This window comes from Mastomys coucha, unplaced genomic scaffold (assembly GCF_008632895.1).
Source record: "Mastomys coucha isolate ucsf_1 unplaced genomic scaffold, UCSF_Mcou_1 pScaffold3, whole genome shotgun sequence".
NCBI classification, from domain to species: Eukaryota; Metazoa; Chordata; class Mammalia; order Rodentia; family Muridae; genus Mastomys; species Mastomys coucha.
In genome coordinates, this window is record NW_022196909.1 from 70,831,380 (window position 1) to 70,855,067 (window position 23,688).

The 23,688-nt window shown below is 38.6% G+C and overlaps 1 protein-coding gene across 4 annotated transcripts in view; it reads left to right on the forward strand.

Moving 5' to 3' along the window:
- LOC116074322 (adhesion G protein-coupled receptor E4) overlaps positions 1-10,110 on the forward strand; it is a 111,938-nt gene extending 101,828 nt beyond the window's left edge. For 2 of the 4 annotated variants that reach the window (XM_031346748.1, XM_031346749.1), the window contains exons 17-19: positions 6,048-6,189; positions 8,413-8,493; positions 8,906-10,110. In XM_031346748.1, the coding sequence (XP_031202608.1) occupies positions 6,048-6,189; positions 8,413-8,456 (186 nt within the window). In that variant the 3' untranslated portion in view covers positions 8,457-8,493; positions 8,906-10,110. Of the gene's footprint in view, positions 1-6,047; positions 7,342-8,412; positions 8,494-8,905 lie in introns of those variants that run through there. The other 2 variants (XM_031346750.1, XM_031346751.1) reach the window with 2 other exon arrangements.
- Positions 10,111-23,688: the final 13,578 nt, after the last annotated feature.

The window sequence follows — 23,688 nt, forward strand, 5'->3', positions numbered from 1 at the left end:
TGTTCTCTTACAAGCAACTTCCCTAGTTAATCGTCTATGTTTCTTTTGGGTATATAAATACTTTTGAATATATATATAAGCTGTTCTGAAAAACATAGTATAGTATAAAGACATTAAATAAACAATACTACTAATAGAGAGGCTGAGATAGGAGAAGCAAGATTTCATACCCTTATGTTGTACACAACCTGACACTGTCACAAACAAACAAGCTGAAAGTGTATATGGATTGTACAATATTGGACAATTTCCAATGTTAGACTATTTTTCCAGTTACCAAATTAGAGAGGCCATTGGATGACAATCAACAAATTTCTAATTCCTCATATTTTTGGATTTCAATTGATTAGGATATGTTGGTAATATTGATTTTCATATTAAGATATTAAGAAAAAGTAATTGTTACTTCCTGTTGTTTTTGTTGAAAGAGGTGGAATTAGGTTTGTGTGGATTTGTTGAAAGATTATCTTCTTGCTTCCTCTAGGGTGTAGTTTTGCTCCTTATGTTGTTTTCCATCTATTATCCTTTGTAGGGCTGGATTTATGGAAAGATATTGTGTAAATTTTGTTTTGTTATGGAATATCTTGTTTTCTCCATCTATAGTAATTGAGAGTTTTGCTGGGTATAGTAGCCTGGGCTGGCATTTGTGTTCTTGTAGGGTCTATATGACATCTGCCCAGGGTCTTCTAGCTTTCATAGTCTCTGGTGAGAAGTCTGCTGTAAATCTGATAGGCTTGCCTTTATATGTTACTTGACCTTTTTCCCTTACTGCTTTTAAAATTCTTTCTTTGTTTAGTTCATTTGATGTTTTTATTATTATATGATGGGATGAATTTCTTTTCTGGTCCAGTCTATTTGGAGTTCTGTAGGCTTCTTGTATGTTCACAGGCATCACTTTCTTTAGCTTAGGGAAGTTTTCTTCTATAATTTTGTTGAAGATATTTACTGGCCCATTACATTGAGAGTCTCACTCTCTTCTATACCTATTATCCTTAGGTTTGGTCTTCTCATTGCATCCTGGATTTCCTGGATGTTTTGGGTTAGGAGCTTTTTGCTTTTTGCATTTTCTTTGACTGTTGTGTCAATGTTTTCTAAGGTGTCTTCTGCCCCTGAGATTCTCTTTTCTATCTCTTGTATTCTGTTGGTGATGTTTGCATCTATGACTCCTGATTTCTTTCCTAGGTTTTGTATGGCCAAGGTTGCCTCTCTTTCTGATTTCTTTATTGTTTCTATTTCCATTTTTAGATTCTGGATGATTTTGTTCATTTCCTTCACCTGTTTGATTGTGTTTTCCTGTACTTCTTTAAGGGATTTTTGTGTTTACCCTTGAAGCTGTTTACCTGTGTTCTCTTGTATTTCTTTGAGGGTGCTCTTTATGTCTTTCAAGTCCTGTATCACCACCATGAGAAGTGATTTTATATCTGAATCTTGCTTTTCCAGTGTAATGGTGTGTCCAGGACTTGCTATGGTGGGAGAATTGGGTTCTGATGATGGCAAGTGGCCTTGGTTTGTGTTGTTTATTTTCTTACGCTTGTCCCCTGCCATCTGGTTATTTCTAGTGCTACCTGCCCTTGCTAAATATGACTGGAGCCTGTCCTTCCTGTGATCCTGGTTGTGTCAGAACTCCTCAGAGTCAAGTTGTCTCTCTGATCCTGTGATTCTGGGATCCTGTGATCCTGGGCTTGTTAGATCACCTGGGGGTGGGGCTTCCTCTGTGTGTTGTGGGACTGGCTGCAGAGCTTGCGCCCAAGGTCAACTCTGGACCCCAGCCCAGATAGACTGGAAGGAACCTGAGTCATTGGGCTGTTGGAGTTCCTGTGTGCCTGGTCCCACTGGTCCCAGTTACTCCCAGTGTTGGGACAAATGTTGGTTCCTCCTCACCTCTGATCCTGGGTATGTCAGAGCACCTGGGAGTGGAGCTTCCTCTAGGTGATGTGGGACTGGCTGAGGAGCTTGTACCCAAGGTCTGCTCTGGACACCAGCCCAGACAGACTAGAAGGAACCCAAGTCACTCTATGATACATATTTTTAAATATAATACCCATGAATATCTAACTTCTTATGTGTTTTAAGAAGTTTATGAATGTTTGTCTATGGACCACATGTCTACTGTCCACAAAGGCCAGAAAACGTTGTCATATCCCCAGAGACTAGAGTTACTAATATTCAGACCCAACATGTATGAGCTAAGAACTAAACCAGGTATTCTAGGAAGACAATCAGTGCTCTTAGTCACTGAGGGATCTCTTCTAACTCCTGAATTTCTTAACACAAATATACTGCCTATTAATATTTTATCTATTTTGGGAACAGTACTAGACTCTGTGAGTGTGAGCATGTGCTAGAATATTAGTTTTAATATAATGTTCTTACAGCTCAACAAATATTAGACAAAGATACATGTTTAGAGAAAATATGCTAAATTCTCTGGCAGAACTAAAACTTAGACTTCCTTGAAGTTACAAAAAATTATTCTAAATGAACAAAAAACTGTGACTATGAAAAGCCAACAAAAGTTGTCTATCTCAAGCAATTAAATTGTTGATTATGACTGTTAATGTGGGTCATAAAGTATTAAGAATATAGTCTGGGCAATTCTCTTGTACAACCATTTTACTTCATTGCAAGGATTATAAACAGAGGTGGATATAGTGTCAGTAGTATATGTTCTTGCCTGTACCATTGGAAATTTCATTTTCTGTACAGAGGCTACAATCAAAACAACAGAAATATCTCCTTTCTTCAAGAGATCTCCTGACGCCAGAACAACTTTCACTGCACAAAAAAGTCTCTATATATATACATATATATATGTATGTATATATGTATGTGTGTGTATGTGTGTGTATATGTGTATGTATGTATACACATATGTATATGTATATGCATATAGAAAGAGACACAGAATGTATAAATAGAATACAGATGCATTATTCATATATATTAATAATTCCTAAAATAGCTGAAATTTATGAAAGTTTTGGGTCATATTAAATGTAATTTTATAACTCCCATCCAGTTAATGGATAAGAAAATAAATTCACATTATATATATTTTTTAAATTATGTGTGTTAATGAATAACATAATAATTTGATAATTTTTGGTTGTGATAAACTTATGAAGAAAATACTGGAATGTTTAAAGTGATGGTGTAAATATCTCTTACAGTTATCTTTTAATTTATAAAGAAGTAGAGGTTCTCCCACAGATTTTGATATTTATTAAATTTGGTAAACATAGTGTGAGGCTTTACTCATCAATTTAACTCATTTGCTCTACTGTCACTTGTTAGATATTCTTCATTATAGTATGCATATTAAAGAGATGTATAAGTTTTAATGGGCATGATAATTGATAAAAGAAAAATCTAAATTATTAAAGTTCACATTTTCTTAACTCCATGCTAAAACAGAACAACCAGTATATTAGTTAAGCTATCTTGGTGACACTGTAAACCATTCATATAAAAAGGTATTAACTTCCAGGAAGGCTTTATTGGATTTTCTTCAATTTTAATTGCTTGATTGTATGTCTTCTTCTTCTTGAATAACTATCTTGTGGAAGATTTGGGCCATAGAAAATACAAGATTGTATACACAATAACTGCCACCACTCACAGTTCTGTGACACAAGTACCAGAGCAACCATTTAAAGCAACCTGATTATGGATAATTTTTAGTGATTTATATGAAGTCTTAGATACAAAGCAATGAAAATAAATCTTGTAAGGAAAAATATCTTCTTGGATATCATCCTTTTAAGGATGACTCTTTTTACAAACTGTTTAAAAGCAGAAACTGCACCATGATGTTGAGAATCCCATGGAATGAATCAATAATGAAATTCTTCCTATCGATAATGACTTAGTATTATGAAGTGATGACCCAGAGTCTCCATTGAAATAGGTGTTCTTCTAAAGAACACAATTGAAAGAACACACACGGTATGCACTCTCTGATAAGTGGTTATTAGCCCAGAAGTTCGGAATACAGGAAGAACAACCCACAAACCACAAGAAACTCAAGAAGGAAGACCAAAATGTGGACATTTCATCCCTTCTTAAAAGGGGGAAAAAATATACCCACAGAAGGAGTTGCAGAGACTAACTATGGAGCAGAGACTTAAGAAAGGACAAGCCAGCCTGATATAGCTGTTTCCTGAGAGGCTCTGATAGTACCTGACTAACACAGAAGTAGAGGCTCACAGTCATCCACTGAACTGAGTACAGGGTTCCCAATGAAGGAGCTAGAGAAAGGACCAAAGAAGCTGAAGGGTTTGCAGCCCCATAGGATGAACAACAATATGAACTAACTAGTACCCTCAGAGCTCCCAGGGACTCAACCACCAACCAAGGACTATACATGGTGGGACTGATTGTTCTGGCAACATGTGGATAGTAGAGGATTGCAACGTTGATCATCAATGGGAGGAGAGGCCCTTGGCCCTGTGAAGGTTCTGTACCCCAGTGTAGGGCAATGCCAGGGCCAGTAAGTGGGAGACAGTGGGGTGACAAGCAGGGGGAGGGGGAGGCAACAGAGGTTTGTGCTTGTTGTTTTTTGTTTTGTTGTTTTGTTTTGTTTTGCTTTGTTTTTTGAAGGGAAACTGGGAAAGGAGAAATCATATGACATGTAAATAAAGAGAATATCTAATTTAAAAAAAGAACACACTTGAAAAAAGAGTTAGTGCACAATAAATTATATTTTTTCCTGGATTTGTCACAATCAGGCTGTGATAAATACTATTGCCTTTTCTGAACAAAATGAGATAATTTCAACGAAGGCTAAACAGATTCTGGTTTTTTTCCATCTCTGGTATCAAGTCTGAGATAAAGTGAATACACTTATCATCTGAGGTGAATAACTCCATCCAAAATGCACAAAAATGATACTGTGCCTAAGACCAGAGAAGTATCCTTGGTAGGTATCTGATAAAATGATGGAAACATCACAGAGTCATAAATATTGGGTTTAAAGACCCAAATGTAAGCTAAAGAAAAGAAAAAGTGACATGATAGAAGTGGTTCCAGAAATTATAGACTGATTCAGTCTGAAACCATAGCCTACATTTATTCAAGGTTAAATTTGTACTTAATGTCATCTCTGAATAACTTGAATCCCTTCTAGAAAATGAGTTGAAATATTCACTTCTACCATACTCATGTGTGTCATGCCATTCATGTATATTTCATACAAAAATAAATTTTATCAACAAATATGAGAGTATATAGCCTTCAAGACCATGCATTTGTCTCCATTATTGTTTTGCTGTTGTTATTTGTTGTATGTTGTTGGCTTTATTTATTTGTTTTGTTTTATATATAGTGTTTCTGTGTCTCTGTACAGTGATGGATGTCCTGAAACTTACTCTATAGAAAATGTTGGCCTAAAACTCAAAGTGATATACCTCCCACTACCTCCTGAGTACTGGTGTGTGCCACCACTGCTATGACCATAATTTTATAAGACTGATTGATTCTTTGATGGTTTTGTGTATGTGTGTTTCTATACATGTGTTTATTCCCAATATTGTAGAAATACATGTATGTATGTGGGTATGTGAAGGCTTGAAGAAGCCATTACACAGTAGGCTGGCAAGAGGTAGCACCAAATCTGTCTATCCTGACCACACTCATGTCTACCATAAAGATGGCTCACTCATAGTGTACATATTCAGGGTCAGATCTACTGTACTATACAGATGCAGACATCACAATTTTTGTAATTCCAAAGTCTATAGGGTAGCCAAGGGATATATTTGCATTAATTGTGATTTTGAATGAACTTGTTTGGCTTTATCAATCATATTTTCTTTGAGCTTCAGTATACAATTTTTATTTTATTGAGAATGTATTTTGTATTATTATATAGTTTTAAATTGTTGTTATTGTTGTTATTATTATTATTATTATTATTATTATTATTATTATATTGTGTATTTGTGGTATTATTTGTTCATATATGTGCCCATGAGCATATTCATGAGGTGGCTAGAATTTAACATTGGGTATCCTGCTCTCTCATTCTGCATCTCATTGTCTTGACACAGGATCTGTCTCTGAACCTGGAAAATTTCTGCCAAGCAGGAAGCCTCCATGCTCCTTCTGACTCCATCCCTCCGAGTACTGAAGTTGCAAGTGTATATTTAACAACACCCAGGTTTCACCTGGGTGCTGAGGATATGAACTCAGGTACTCAAGCTTACTGGAGCAGAATTGTTAGTGAGTGATGAATCAACTCCTTCCCCAAGCCTCTTATAGTGCATTTTCACTTGTGCTGTGCCATGTACATGAAGCCATATTGCTATTCTGGTGAAACAACATCTGTTGCATATTCCATGATCATTTCATTTTATCTCTACTTGAAAAAGCTAGCTTTCTTTTTATATCATTTTTTATTTCTCTTTCTTGCATTTATATATATCTTCAATTGAGTGGGTTCCTAGTCTTAATGTTATAGTTCACTGTTTTCTTTTCAGTTAACCTTTGTTGGTATTCAGTTCCTGTGTAGTGTATAACACTGGAATATTCTTATTTCTTTAATTTTTGAGGTTAAAATATATTTACATCATTTTTCCTTCTTTTCTTTCCCACAAACCTCCTGTATACTTTTTTCCTGGCATCTATTTTATTGTTTTTACATGCATATATATTTTATGCAAAACATACATATGTAAAATGTACATATTAATATAAATAATATTCTTACATGCATGAAAACAATCTACTTAATGTTTCTTCTAGGTATGTTTTCAGGACAGGGACAACAATAGACATGGTAATATGGACAGGGGAAATCCTACAGGACCCCAGCCTTCTACAAAGAATCAGAGGAAACTGAGGAGTGCTGAGCTGAAGGAATAGTCTTACCCAGGGGAGAGCACACTAATTGGCTATCTAAAAAAAAAAAGATTCAGCCCCAAAACTGTTAAGATACAAAAACATCTTAGGAAGGATCTGCCTTGATAGTCCTAGAAAAATCACACCTTTATGGGAACATCATCCACATGTTTATTCTGTATTCTGAATAAGTTCTGTTGAATTTCTGAAGGTTGATAAGTTTAATTATGCCATTTTATATTCAGGGTGTTTTGCTTCACATTGTAGTGAATAATGCTCTATTTCCCTCTATGTGTCATCTTTGATTGTTATTTTTTTCTTGACAATACTTTATTCAACAAGAACCTAGAGCCTTGGTTTATTACGTTTTCATCCATAGAAGAACTACTTGTCTTCCAGGATTATATGTGATCAATATTTCTTGTCTGTATGTATCAAATGTCATGATGAAACACATTACTGTGTATAGCTAATAACTGCCAATAAAGTCCAAGAAAAAAGGAATATTACTGTTAATATGTATTCTCTTATTCACTAAATATTCCTGAATATGAAAAATATTGAACCATGAAACACAGTCTATAAACTTGTATTTGAATTCAAGAAATCAGAAGGTGGTCTGAAATTGGCGGTAATTTTATCTCATACCTGTGAAATTATGAAAGGAAACTATAGGTACCTCTTACTGAAACAAAATGCCTAAGCCTGATCTTTGGGGACTCTGGTTTTTCTAGAAGTTTCTATGGCTGCAGTGATACTTGGAAAACCTTGAAGTACATTATTGCAGATAATTAATTCCATCATTGAAATTATTATAAATATTGAAAACTTCTAGCTCCAATATGCATACTATTATATTCAGTGACTCACACATTTTTAAAGTCCAAACAATCTTAGAAGATGAGCACGAATCTGAAACTTTAGGGAAAATATTGTGAAGTGATGACTCAGCAGGAAGAATCATAGGCACAATTGATAACTTAGAAATATCCATCTGAATGCTCAGACAGGCGTGGCTTAGAACAGGATTCTTTTTTTATATTTGGGGAGAATTTTATACAAGTATATAATATACTTTGAACAGTGCTGCTTTCTTCTTTCTGTCATGTCCTACTCTTTAAAATAGAGATCAATTGTGCTATCCATATGTGCAAGTAAATAGGACTGTTCACTGAATCATGGAAAGTCTGCCAAAAAGCCACACCCAAACGAAGATGACTCTCACACTGGCAGCATATCACCATTTCTCCTTCTTACAGACTCAGGAAGCATCATAGACAAGGAAGTGGAAAGTTGAACCAAAGTCTTTTAAGAAAAACAAATTGAAGAAATTTAAAACAGAATTAAATAATAGAGACCCCTGGGTAAAACAAAATTTTTAAAAATATGAACTTAAAAGGATCCAGAGTAAGTCATGATAAGAAAGTTATTTCATGAACAAAACAGGTTCACAGGTAAACAATCTATAGAAGTAGCATTAATAAGTAATGAGCTTTTACATGCATTAGTCACTTTTAATTATCATTAAAAATACATAAATAACTTGAAAATTGAAAATGGTTTTTCAACTCACAGGTTTGCAGATTCAGTCTACGGCTTGCTGTACAAGTGTCTATTGAGGATGTGACAACACAGGATAACACACAGATTTGAAAGGTGTGACAGATTTTTATCCTGTGACAAGGAAGTATAAAAGAAAAAAAGAAAAAGGAAAAGGTTCCTTTACTCTTCCTTCATGTGGTGCTCAGGCTAGGTGTCCTACAATTGATCACTAGTCCTTACTGATTTCCATCTATAACCAAAGCTAAGTAGCCAACATTGTATGGTGGGACTTAGGAAGGAACATCCATACACAGAATACAACAATACTTAAAGCTCACAGAAGCTTGTAAGAGTAGGCAGAAGTGTTCTATGTTCTACTGAGAAACTTTAACTTAATAGAGAAGTCACAAATTTTTCATGGGAGAGAGTTTCTTTGCTCAAAGAGAAGACATGTACAGTTTAATGAAAATCTCATTTCCAGGTATGTTATATTTATTCTTTGTGTTACTGGTCATTTATTTAACAGAGTCACAAGAAACAACATTCATGATACTGTTCTTAAATTGAAGACCTTATTGCTGAAGTCACCACCCATTTGAGAAGACACATTATTAAGAAATCAATATGAAACTGACCAGAAGTTTCTTTTTGATGCCTATATTTTTACAGTATGTATATTTTACATATATTAACATATATGATATTTAAAAAGCAGCTAAGGAAAAATAGACATTAAAGATAGTATGTAGTGTTGGAACTTTCTCCTGGAATCATGGACACTGGCAACTTTGTAATGTCCAGTAAGTGGAGTAAATGACTTTATTGATGAATCTGAAGCCTTCTCTACAGGAAATGTTTTATGTCTTATTCTGTAACATAGTCAAGTATCAGAATACAAGTCATAGACCCTAGAGAGGAATATACTAATGTTCTGATGAATAGTAATGTCCTCAAAATAACCACCAAGTTTTTGTTTAGATTTGGGCTGATCTTAAATTTGGTCAAAGAAGCTTCTTTGTAAAATGGGTAATGTTAATGTAAAGATTCAAAACTGGTAAAATTGTATCTGTGAGTTAATCACTGCGAGTGCTCATCTGTAGATGGGTCATCTATATCACACATATACACATGCCTTACTCATTACATATTACTCATCATACATCATACATCAAGCACACATCAAGACCTGAGTAACATCTTGGAAGAGTGGTCAGAAAAAAATGCATGAAATAGAGGATGATGAAGCAATCACCAAAATAATGTCATTCAGATAGGATGCAGATGATGAAAGTAATCATGGCACAGAACCTGTGTTTTCTTCTTCAATACCTATACACAATCAAACGAGGATAATTTCAGCATAGATATAAAGGAGACTTCCAAATCCTGTTTGTCTGGAGAAGTTGCTATTGATAGCTGCATTGGAAGTGTGGTCACATCAGGGTGCTTAGGCCTCTGTAGTTTAGCATTTGAGGCTACATCTCAAGTTGAAACAAAAACTTTACAGTATCACTCATATGGTGCTAGCTTTACAGGAATAAAACATACAAGAGTAAAGGTGCTATGGGGGATTGCATGAAAATTTCAGAAGGCCACTTAGGCTTGTGTAAGGGGCCACTTGTGGCCTGTATTTATGGAAACAAATATCCTAGGAATGTATATTTTATGAAGAAACCTCTTTGCTAACATTTTCATAAGTCTCTTTTTTTAAATAAAATTGTATTTCACAACTTTGTATCTTCTTTGTGTTATATGTTGCCCTTAAACCATCTATGATAACATATCAGTACAGTGTAACAGACTGCAGAAAGCCAATCAACTCATGAAAACTCAACAACTCTCTACTGAATGAAAATTGGGTAAATACAAAAGTTAAGAAATTATATATTTGTAGAATTCCAAGGAAACAAACAGATATACCCAATCTAAAGTGGCACAAGTCTTTGAAGAAATAAACCATACCAGAATATGAAAACATCTTCCATGATCATGGGTCTGTGGAATTTACGTAGTAAAAATGTCAATCTTATGAAATGCAATGTACAGATTCAATACAATTCCTACCAAAATTCCAAGACAGTTCCTACAGACCTATAAAATACAATTTTCAATTTAATGAGGAATATAAACAAGATATATTAAGTATTACTTAACAATATTGAAGTTCCAGATTTATCACTATCTTTCATCTTATGCAGTACTGCAATACTATATAAGAAAACCACATAGTATTATCATAAAGCAATCTCACTACTCCATGGAGTCAAACAAAATCCCACATGTATATACACACTGGGTTTTATAAAGAAGCTAGAAACTAAGACTGGAAAAGACAAATTGTCTTGAACGAGTAGTGCTGGTCAAATGGAAGTCTGTACATAGAACAATGCAAATAAATCAATATTTATCATCTTTTACACAAGTCCAAGTAGATAAAATACCTCAATACTATATCAGATACACTGAACCTGAGAGAAGAGAAATTTGGGCATGGCTTGAGCACATTGGACCAAGAAACAATTTTCTAAATAGAATGGCAACATTATCTATAATCAATAACTAATATCAATAATTAAAAAATGAGACCTCATGAAACAGATAAGCTTCTGTAGGGTAAAGGACACTATCAATGGAAAATAATAGCAGGCTAAAGACTGACAAAATATTTTAACCAACTCCACATCTAATGAAGTATGAATATCCAAAATATAACAGTACTAAAAAAAAACTAGACATGAGCTAACCAAACAATATAATTAAAAATGAGGTATAGATATGAAGGTAATTATCAATAGAGCAATCTCACCAGCCTGAAAACACCTAAAGAGATGTCCAACATCTCTTGACATCAGCAAAATAAAAACTAAAATAACTTAGTGATTCCATGTTACTTTTGGCAGATTGGCTGAGACCAAAAGAACAAGTGATAGTATAAGTTGACAAGAATTTAGAATAAAGGGAACACTCCTCCATTGAAGATGGGACTGCAAACTTAGGGAGCCACTATGGAAATCAATATGGTGGTTTCTTGGAAATTTGGAAGTTAATCCACCTCAATATCCAGTTATATCACTAGTGGACATATATTCAAAGAATGTACCTACATACTGTCTTATCACAAAGACATTTGCTAATTGATATATATCCTGGCTTTATTTATAATAGTTAGAAACTTGAAACAATCTTGATGTTTCTTAATTTAAGAATAGATAAGGAAATTATAATATATTTACACAATACTCAAGTGTTAGAAAAAATTACATCATGAAATTTACAGGCAAATGGATAGAAAAATCATGCTGAGTGAGGCAACCCAGATACCCCAAAGCAAAGTTGATATGTGCTCAAGTATTAGTGGATATTTGCTGCTAAACAAAAGATAGCAATTCTATAAACCTGAAGTCCAGAGAATCTAAGGAAAAAAGTCATCTTTGGTGGGATGCATGAATCATCCTTGGAAAAGAGAAATAGAATAGATTTTTGTGTGGAGTGGGATCAGGTAGGAATAATAATAGGAGGGATCAGGTGGTGAAGTGAGGAGTGATAGAAAAAAGTATAGGGAAAGTTGAATAGAAGAGGTAGGAATTTACTGGGTGATGTGGAAACCTAGTGCAGTGGAAATTTCCTGTAAATTATGAAGGTGCCCTTATTAAAGACTCTTTATAATAGAGGTTATGCACCCTGTATTGGACATCTTCTAAACCATGATAGTCTCACAGTGATGGGTAGAGTTCAATCTGTAATGGGAAAGGCATGGTGTGCATCACAGAAAGTACAGCTATGTATTTTGCTTGATAGTCACTTTTTTCTCCAGATGCAGAAACAGAGTGCAATATTTGAAATTTTGAAAATAGAGAAAACCTTGAATACTATAACTAATAAGTGTCCAACAGCAAGGATTCATATCCTAAAATTTGACTACTCTTCTACAAATTTCTATTAACTTAGAATAATGATCTCAGGTGCAGAATACTGCTCTTTTAACCTCAAAACCTTGTACCACCATTTCTATTAGCCACCCATGATAGATGCCTTTTAAATTCATCTGCTATTCTTCCCTTGATTTCATATACTCTTCAAATCCTAACAATTTCCTGAAAAGTGCATAGCTTATTTTATAAATGTCTATCTTATAAATATTTACTGTACATAACAATGTTACATAAAGACACTTGATTTTAAATACAGCATATACTCTATGTACATTCGGGTGCCATCTCTCCCATTAAATTAAATAATCTCACTAGTGTCCTTGATTCTCACACTTTTCCTTTTAGATCGAATATATAAACATTTTATGGCTCTATAGATAATTCAATATCCTTAAGATTAGAGAGAGCCTGTGGTATTAATTTGCAGCTAGCCTTTTCCAATTAATTGTGCTAATCTCCAGGTCCACTTATTTTCTTGCAAACACATTATTTTGTTATCTTATATGGTTGAATAAAACTCCATTGTTTACACAACCTACATTATATTTATTCATTAATCTATGAATACATACTCCAATCACACTAGCTAAATTTGAATCAACTAATTGGAGTCAGTACAAAAAGTGTCTACATTTAAGATTTTTTCTATTAATCTGATCTGCATTTAACATAATCAGTGTTTTTCAGAACGTAAACTACTAAATAAAGCAGAACAAACATTTGGGGCAGGGATACTAATATGGTTTTTGTCTCTAGGTCTGTAGGAGTCCACTTGCACTTATGAGATTTTCTTCTCTACCTGAATTTTTGGGAAATCTGAATATACTTGGGTTGAACCAGCCGTTCTCCTTTGCCCCATTCTTTTGTGTCAGGAACCAATATAGGTAGTCTTGGAGTTTTCAAAACCTAGCCCTCTGACAAGAGGTAGAGAACAAAGAAGGTTAATATGAAAGAAGGGTTGTGGACCTGTTGTGGACCTGTTTCAAAGTAGTTCTTTGGAGCAATTCCACTCTTTTTTTTTTTTTTTTTTTTTTTTTTTTTTTTTTTTGCATTTTTTATTAGATATTTTCTTTATTTACATGTAAATTTCTCCTTTCCTAGTTTCCCCTCCAAAAAACAAACAAACAAACAAAAACAACAAAAATAAATCCCTGTTGCCTCCCCCCTCCCCATGCCTGCCACCCCACTCTCTCCCACTTATTGGCCCTGGCATTCCCCTACACTGGGGCACAGAACCTTCACAGGGCTGAGGTCCTCTCCTCCTATTGATGATCGAATTTGCAATCCTCTACTATACACATGCTGCCAGAATAATCAGACCCCTCCATGTGCAGTCCTTGGTTGGTGGTTGAGATCCTGGGAGCTCTGAGGGTACTAGTTAGTTCATATTGTTGTTCTTTAAGGGATTTTTGTGTTTCCTCTTTAAGAGCTTCTAGCTCTTTACCTGTGTTCTCCTGTATTTCTTTGAGGGTGCTATTTATGTCTTTCTTAAGGTCCTGTATCATCATCCTGATAAGTGATTTAAGATCTGAATCTTGTGTTTCCGGTGTGATGGTGTGTCCAGGACTTGCTATGGTGGGAGAATTGGGTTCTGATGATGGCAAGTGACCTTGGTTTGTGTTGTTTATTTTCTTATGCTTGCCCCCTAGCATCTGGTTAACTCTAGTGCTGTCTGCCCTTGCTAAATCTGACTGGAGCCTGTCCTTCCTGTGATCTTGGTTGTGTCAGAACTCCTCAGAATCAAGCTGTCTCAGTAATCCTGTGATTCTGGGATCCTGGGATTCTGGGCTTGTTAGATCACCTGGGGGTGTGGCTTTCTCTGTGTGTTGTGGGCCTGGCTGCAGAGCTTGTGCCCAAGGTCTGCTCAGAACACTAACCCAGACAGACTGGAAGGAACCGGAGTCACTGCACTGGTGGAGTTCCTGTGTGCCTGGTCCCACTGGTCCCAGTTACTCCCAGTATTGGGACAGATGTTGGTTCCTGCTCACCTCTGATCCTGGGTGTGACAGAGCACCTGGCAGTGGAGCTTCCTCTGGGTGTTGTGGGACTGGCTGTCCGCTTGCCGTGAATTAAGAATTTGACAGTGGATTTTCTCCCTGGTGACTTTCTAAAGTGGGACCAGCCAGGAGGCACAGGCTTCAGAAGTCACAGGGCAGCAGGGACAGGATCCTCTCAGCCTCCAAGTGATGGCGGTGGATCTGCAACCCTCTCTCCCCCTTCCCTTCCAACAGAAAGCCTGCCTTCATGGAGTGCTTTGACCCAGGGACTCAGACCACACCAAGGAGGGACAACAGACCCTCAGCACTCTCTGCACCTTTCCCTCAAGTGGAGATCCTGTCTCTAGGGTGTTCTCTGACCCCAGGACTCAGGACGGACAACTGATCTACAGCCATTTGCACCTGGCATTTACCAGAGGAGAACTGATCTCCCAGAAGTACTGACACTGGCTTACAGACCCACAGGAGGAATAAGCTATAGTCAGAGACAACAAGAACATCTAACACCAGAGATCAACAGATGGCAAAAGGCAAACGCAAGAATCCTACCAACAGAAACCAAGACTACTTGGCTTCATCAGAACCTAGTACTCCCAACACAGCAAGTCCTGGATATCCCAAAACACCAAAAAAAATCAAGATTTGAACCTAAAATCATATCTCATGATGGTGCTAGAGGAATTTAAGAAGGGCATGAATAACTCCCTTAAAGAAATACAGGAGAACACAGGTAAAGAGGTACAAGCCCTTAAAGAGGAAACAAAAAAAATCCCATAAAGAATTACAGGAGATCACTAGTAAACAAGTAGAAGCCCTTAAAGAGGAAACACAAAAATCCCTTAAGGAATCACAGGAAAACACAAACAAACAGGTGAAGGAATTGAGCAAAACCATCCAGGACCTAAAAATGGAAGTGACTGAGACAGTTTACAAAACTCGAGCCAGGCTCAGGTTTGTCCTCAAGGCCCAAACCAGCCCAACAGAGCATTTTATCTAATCTCAGGTTACAAGTGTTTTAGCACTCTCTCTACTCTGAGAGTTCATGCAAAGGAAGCACTCCATCTAGTGAAAGAATTCCAGGGAAGGGACAACTCCCACTAGTCTTAGGGTTATAGAAGAGAGAGCACTCCCTCTACCCTGAGAGTTACATCAGTTAACACTCCTAGTCTACAGGTTACAGTGGATGGAGCATGCACTCAACTCTGTGTTACAGGTGAGGAGCACTAGTCTGTAGTCTCTAGTCTGATGTTTATAAGGCAGTGTCTACACCCTCTAGCCTGAGAGTTAACATGGAAGAACACTCCCTCTAGTATGAGGTTTACAGGGAAGGGAGCACTCCCTCTAAAGTGAGAGTTACAGAGTCCAGAGGAAGTGAGTTCAGGATCCATGAAGTGAGTACAGGTTCTAGGACATGAGTCCTGTATCCAGGAAGTGAATGAAGGTCCAGGAAATGAGTCCAGGACTGAAAGTGATTCCAGGTTACAAGAAGTCAGTCAAGGAAGTGAGTCCAGGATCCAGGAAGTGAATGCAGAAAGTGTGTCAAGGGTCCAGGAAATTAGTCCAAATCCAGGAACTTAGAAAAGAAAATGAATCCAGGAAGTGACACCAGCGTCCAGGAAATGAGTCCAAGATCTAGGAAGTGAGTCCAGAAAGTGAGTCCAGGGTCGAGGAACTAAGTAAAAGTTCCAGGAAGTGAGTCAAACAAGTGAGTTCTACAGACCAGGATATGGGTCCAGGAATTGAGTCCAGGAAGTAGGAAGATGGTCATGGAAATGAGTCAAGAAGTCAATCCAGGAAGTGAGTTCAGAATCCAGGAAGAAAGATCAGGAAATCAGTCCAGGAAATGAATTCATGGTCCAGGAGGTTGATCCAGGACATGAGTTTATGGTCAAGAAAGTGAATCTAGAAAGTCAGCCCAGGATATGAGCTCAGGGTCCAGGAAGTGACTCTAGGAATTGAGTCCAGGAGGCCAATACAGGAAGTTTGTCCAGGAAGTAAGTCCAGAGTCCAGGAAATGATTCAGTAAAGAGAGTTCAGGATGTAGGAACTGAGTCAGGAAGCGAGTCCAATTTCTACAAAATGAGTCCATGGTCCAACAAGTTAATCCAGAAAGTAAGTCTGAGGTCTATGAATTCAGGAAGGCAGTTCAGGGACCAGAAGTTACTGTTGGATATAAGTACAGGAAGTACATCAAGGGTCCACGCTCCTGAAAGTGAGTCTAAGATATGAGTCTAGGCTCCAGTGAGTCAAGAAATTGAGTTCAAGATCTAGAAACTGTGCCCAGATTTCAGGAAGGAAATTCAGGACCCAGGACCTGAGTTTAGAAACTTACTCCAGGATACAGGAAGTGGGTCCAGGGTCTAGGAAATGAGTCTACTGTCTAGAAAGTTAGTCCAGGAAGTAAGTCCAGGGTTGAGGAAGTGACTCTCGGAAAAGAGTACAGGAAGTATATCCAGGGTCCAGGAAGCTAGATCAGGCAGTGAGTCTAGGATCCAGAAAGTGATCCAGTATGTGAGTCCAGGCTCCAGTAAATAAGTCCAGGGTTCAAGTAGGGAGTCCAGAGTCCAGGAAATGAGTCCAGGAAGTCAGTTCAGGGAAATGAGCCCAGCATCCAGGAAGAAAGTCTAGTACGTTTATTCAGAATCCAGAAAGTTGGTCCAGTAAGTAGGCCAGGATACAGGAACTGAGTCCAGGAAGTGAGTCCAGGTCCAGAAGTCGGTCCAGATTCTGCAAGTGAGTCCAGAGTCCAGGAAATTAGTTCACAGTCCAGGAAGTAAGTCCAGGGTCAAATAAGTGGGTAAAGAATCCAGGAACAAGTCCATGGTCCTTGAAAAGAGACCAGGGTAAAGAACATGAGTCCAGGAAGTTAGACATTGAGAGTCAAGGCAATGTGTGCAGAATCCAGGAACTAAGCCCTAGACAGTCTGTCCAGTTTCTACAAAGTTAGTCTTAGATCTAGGAACTAAGTTCAGAATTCAAGATATCAGTCCAGGTTCTAGGAAGTCAGCCCAGGGTCTACAAAGTGAGTTCAGGATCCAGGGAGTATAAAAAGTATCCATAAAAGGAGTCCAGAAATGTTTTGTGATTTTTCTCAGACCTCAAGGGTATGGGCCATGCCTCTCTAAGGGCAAGTTAACTTAGAATGGAGTCTTAAGAACAAAATGGATTTTATTCTGCTATCTTAGTCCCTTCATTCTGCATCATGCACAGGATATGGGAGAGAATGACAGTTAGTGAAAAGTCTCAATCTTCATAACCCAGGGCAATGAGTTATAAACTATGTACCCATTTCATTTAAGCCTCTTGAGGATCTAAAACAGGCTTGTGGTCAATATGGACCAACTGCTTCTTTACATTGTCTCTCCTTAATTCTATTTCTGAGGAAGCTTTTCTTTCCACTGACTGGAGGATCTTAGCAAATGTTTTTCTTAGTAGGACAAGTATTTACTATGGAAGACTGATCATTCAGAAAGAGGCCATGGCCAAGCTATTACAACCCATCAAAATAATGCACCCATAACATTTGAAATGTTAGTAGGAAAATGTTGGGCCCTATTTGGCCCTGGTTTGGGCCTTGAGGACAAACCAGAGCCTGGTTCGAGTTTTGTAAACTGTTTCAGTCACTTCCATACTGGAATGACACAGCACAACCTGCTTAAGCCTGCGTCAACTTTCCCCTCCCCCTATGTCATCTCACCTCAGCAGAAAACTCCGCCTCCTCTCTCAGCCCTTTATAAAGAAAAGATTGATACATTAAAAAGAGTTCCTGCTTTGACAGACTCCCTGCTGGGGGTGTTATTCTCCAGAGGCAGGAGATCACTCACCATCCTGCTCAGCCCTGAGAGGTTCAACTGGACCGGGTTCTTTCCCTCTCTCGCCTGGTTCTGCCCACAGAGAGCCTGCCTGACAGGAAAAGGCATTTACAGTTGTGAGGCCAAGGAGCCATGAAACCAGGGGAACAAGAGTGATGGGGAGACATGTCCAAACCCTAAAAATCTCTTCTTGAAACCAGCAGGAGTAGGACTGTCCCCTCCCTGCCCTAGGCCTGCATGTCCCAGTGCATGTAGCTATACTACCACCACCTCTGCCAACCTTGAGGTGGTAAGGGAGCCTGTTGGCCAGGTTACAGGTTAAACTTCCTCTTTTATTATAAGGTCATGCCCAGCAAGCACCTGGAATTCCTTTTCATGTAAATAAGACATTCCCAGTACCTTATCCCTGGCCAATAATGTACCCGGAAAGCCTCTACCCACTTCCCAAATTTTTAAACAGCCTTTGAATCCACCAACTAAATGAGCTATCTCACTGAAGCCTGCCTCTTGAGAGTTTGTTCTCATCATGCTCACACCACCTAAGGTCTCCTCACTCCCACCCATTCCTGCCTCTTGATTTTTCTCCCTCAGGATGTGTTCCTTTACAGATCTAGCAGCTCTAGAAAAGGCTACAGAGATCTGAAAAACAATTGCTCCCTAAGTCTCAGCAGCACCCTCTGGCCACACCCAATCGACCTTGTACCCTCCCTTGCCTCCCTGCACTGCACCACAATACACTCCTCCCTCTGCCCCTTCTTCAATTACCAAGCAGTTCTGTTACTTCTAGGACTCCCTTGTGAGTCTGGAGACCCAGGCATTCCTGGGTGATGTCCACCCCACCTAGGCTAAGCCTCAAAATTGTGTCCTTATCAGGCTGGAGACTTAAAAGAGCTCAAGCAGGCAGTCTAGGAGGACAGCATCCATGCCCTTTGGACTAAATCTGTCCTCCAAAGTCAAACTGCCATTTTAAATAGACTCCAGGACTAGCAAGATATTTGCCATTCCTCTCTAACTGGCCTGCTTTTCCTGCAATTGAATGTCTTCTACAGACCTGTGTCCATCAGGTCAAGTGAAATCAGGTCCAAAATGATAACACATGGGAATATTAGAAGCTTTTCAACCAAGGAGCCTTTTCCACAGGAGCCCAGCAGGCAGCTCAGACAGCAGGATATTATGACCAGGTATGCCTCTGCACACTCCAAGCCTGCGACAGAATCAAACCATCCCCTGGCTTATAAGACCCTACCTCTTCCATGCTTTTCCTCTGCCAAAAATTGGAAGAGATACTCTCTGACTTTACTCTTAGAACTGAAACAAGCTTAGAAAAAAATCCTGACCCTGCAGCCAGAGGCCTCCTTCTTAAGAACATCATTTGGGAAGGTTCATTTGACTTCTGAATACAGGTTTGTTGCATGTAATTTTTAAAAACATGCTTCTGCCTTCTCAGGTGTTCTGTTCATGCTCTCAACTAGGCTCTGAAATCAGCTGGCACCAGTCTACTCAGCCCACCAGAGGCCAAATGGTGCCTTTCCCAAGAATGCCAGGAGCTGCCATTCGTGCTCCACAGGCTAGCTACGCCAATCCTCTGACAACTACCCTCTTCTCCTCCCCACCTTGGCATCACAGATAGGCAGTTTTATTATTTTAAAATAATCCAGATAACTCAATGGCTTGGCAAAGAATTTCCTACCCTAATCTTATCCACTAGCTCCCACCATCGTCCTTGGCTAGGGGTCCCAGGACCTTCGTGTCTGCAGTTTCCTACTCAGTCCAAAGTCTGCTCCCAATTCCTCTCACTTCTCTTCCTTCTAGGACCTGGAAGTCCCACCTTTTCCCTTTCACCCAGAAATTAGCTTCTGCATCCTTTATTGACACAATCAAGAACCAATTAGGGAATCAACACCTCCCCCTACACAGGTTCACTTGCCAAGGCCTCCAAGATGAACACTATGATAAATGCATCATGGCTATTCAGGATATTGAAACAGCATCTCATAAGGATGCTTCCATGCTTCGGCCTTTACAGCTGCAATAAAAATAGAAGTGAGTTGTTTTAAGTGTGTTGAAAGGAACACTAGAGAGGCAAATACCCTAAGAGGATCCTCTCCACAAAACACGCCACCACCTCCAAAACAGTCTGTTCCCCATGCTACAAGGGCTTCCACTATAGAAGGGACTGACACTCCTGTTATGACAAGGATGGCAAGCCACTGAACAAATTAAAATGGGGCAGCCACCAGCTCTGACAGTAAGAGGAAAAACTGCTCCCATAGAAGCTCTATGGGTTTCTGCATCTCAGAAGGCTCCCATCCAAAATTAACCATAAAAAGATAGGCCACAAACAAGGCAAATACCTTATTGATATTAGAACAGATGAAACTATTTTAATGCAACAAGAGGTACCATTTTTGTCACAAAGCTGAGAACTAATTCCCAGGCTCCCGCTTTAGGCATAGGAAGCTGCTCTGGCACCTTTACCTCCAAACAAGCCTACAAATGGTAGGACCTTAGAGGATCCATGGGTAGTACACACTCCTTATGGCCAACACCACCAACAATATTCTAGGAAGAGATATTCTAGAATCTCAAAGAGTCACCCTCATCAGCCGGCCAAAAGAATATTGCAGTAGGAAAAATGATTATACCCAAACTGATAACTATACCCATAAAAAACTTATAAACCCTTCCCCAGGTTACCCCCAATCCTAAAGGTTACTGATAAATATAACACTTCCTGCCTTGGTTGGCTTTCTAATGAGCCTGTCTTAGTTGAACAATTGCCTTTATCAAGGGAGAAGCTTGAAACCCTCACAACTATTAAAAGAGCAGTTTCCAAAATATTTGCCCCTCCCATACTCCATGGAAAACCCTTCTATTAGCTATGAAAAAAGAGCTCAAGGATATGTGTCGGGATCCAGCCTCAACACAGGATAGGGATTCTCAACTGGAAGCAGGGATATCCGGAAGGCGCTTAAGAAACACACAGACAATATTTTCAGGTACAAGCTCACAGGTAAATTTCAAGGCTCAAGATTGTTCTCTCACTCTCTCACTCTCACTCACTTGCTTGCAGCTTAAGGCTGCACAGTCAGAATACTATTGCACACTCTGATTTTCTCCTGTGTGCTTTTCTTTTCTCACACTCGATACTCCTACACACCTCCATGTACTCTCCTTTCACTCACACACACACCCTCACCCTCACACTTTTAACTTGCCCCAGTGTTTTACTGTTACTCCAAAAAGCAGATAGAGTGACATTATATAATCATTACCAAATGTATCAAGTTCAAAAGAATGATCACATCTCACAAAGAATTAGGAATTAAGAATTACAGTTGTTCTCCAAAGTTTTGTGGCCAAAATAATAATTGCAAACTTATCATTATTTAAACTTTAACTTTTGACTTATTATACTTCAGAGCCCATCAGCTACATGTGGCTTGCTGTGAAGCTCTAATAATAAATGACATGGGCAAAGGTGCCATGCAGTGGTTAGAAAAAAATCAGGTTAACCCTGAACTCAGCAGTTCTGATAGCTTTCTGCTTCTGCATATTGCACACAATAATTCTCCTAAGAGTCCAAGTGTTTTTAGTTTTTCTAGTACATAATTTTATTCATTCTATATCTTCTTTCAGGAGTCTAATCTTTACTTGCATATCCATACATTTCCAAAGAAGACCAGGAATCACTCTCAAATGTTGTGCAAAACTCATTTCATACCTTCAATAGGTTTTTCCTTTCTTGGGGTCCCAATATTGACTCTGCTTCATTTTCAAATAATTTCTTCAAATTTTCTTTGCAAGTCAAACATTAATCTGAAACTACCATTGTGCAGTTATTGCATTGTTTCCAAGATGAGAACACACAGCATGCACCTGGGCCATTAGGACGGTGCTGGGCTATGCTCCTATGCCTCAATTCTTGATTAAGAATCATTACATCAAGAAACATCTAGTTTCACAGACTTCACCAGAGCAGAAAGAGAAAGAAATAAGAAAGTCAGATATAATAGAGTAATTATGTACATCAAAGCCAACTGAAAAGCAGTCATACACAAATGAGCTGCCGCAGGCTTCTGAGATGTCTCCATCTAGTCCTGCTGTGGGAATTTCCTTATTTCTGATGGTAGGTCCCTGGAGCGATGTATCTCCTGCTTCTCAGGATCCCAGACACCATCCAAATCATGGGATACTGTCCCCAGCAAGTATGGAGACTGCTACAAGATTTAAAAACAATTGAGAAAACTATGCAGATTTGGGGATCATTTCCGAAGGGGACTACCCTTCATCTCCACCATTTCCACCATTGCCCCATATTAGCAATATACATTAAAGACTGCTTTTTTTTTTCTATCCCTCTTCACCCTCAAGACTGAATAATTTGCATTTTCAGAACCCCCTACTAAAGTCTGGGCCAGCCTCATAAGAATTTCCTTGGGAAATGGCAAACAGGCCCACCAACTGCCAAAAGGCTGTTGCCACTGATTTAAAACTTTAGACAAAGGTATCCATATTTATCATTATGTGGATGATATCTTGGTGTGGGAAGATTCTTCCACCTCTCCCTCCCAACTTAAGGATAAATAAATACTATCCCTATCCTCCTTAGGATCTAAAGTAGCTCCTCACAAAATACAGCTTATTCCACCTACCACATTCTTGGAAACAGAAATTTCCCTCACCTCAATATGCCCTCTTAAACCTACCCTTTTCTTACTGCAAACTAACTCTTGCCTCCCTACAAAGCTTTTTTAGAAATCTTAGTTGTCTTCTACCATGGCTTTCCCTCCCCACCAGTACTCTGCAACCTCTCTTTAATCTTCTAAGGGGGGATTAAAATTCCCTCCTCCCTGATAGCTGTCTTCTGAGGCAATTAAGGTTTTAGCTGCTATTAATTGCAGCCCTAAATGACATGGCACTCACTAGGTATGGTCCAACAGTGCCCATACAGCTTATTTTTAACTTCTCTCCTACTCTCATAGGAATACTCTACCAGCCTTAGGGAGTGCTGGAATTGCTTCATACTCCAGTGGGTTGTGCACCTAAAATTTTAACTGAATGCACTCTCTGTCAAGACCAGAAATGACAGAGATGGACTCCTTCAAACCTTAGGAAAAGAACCTGATACTCTTGTCATTCCTTTTTCTCTCTATAATATTCAGTGGCTATTCAGAAATATCTCTCACTTTGCTATTAGCCTAGTAGCATTTGTTCTGGATTACCAGAACAAATTGATAACCATTACCCTAATGAAAGACAGGTTTCTGTCCTACCTCTGTTGTGATGGTTATCCCCTGGGGCTTTTGCAAAGAAGCCCATCACCAGAGCCCCCTCAATATTTACTGATGGAGGGAAAAGGGGAATTTCAGCAATAACATACTAGTCCCTCAGAGATGAACCCCCCATTATTTGATTCAAAGAACTGACCCATTACTCCCCCCAATACAAAGAAATGTATACCATTTACTTAGCCTTAAAAGAACTTTAAAAACCTTTTAGTCTCTTCTGACATAGCACTTACACTGTCAACCTACTCCCTTCACTAGCTAGATCTTTTACCCAATT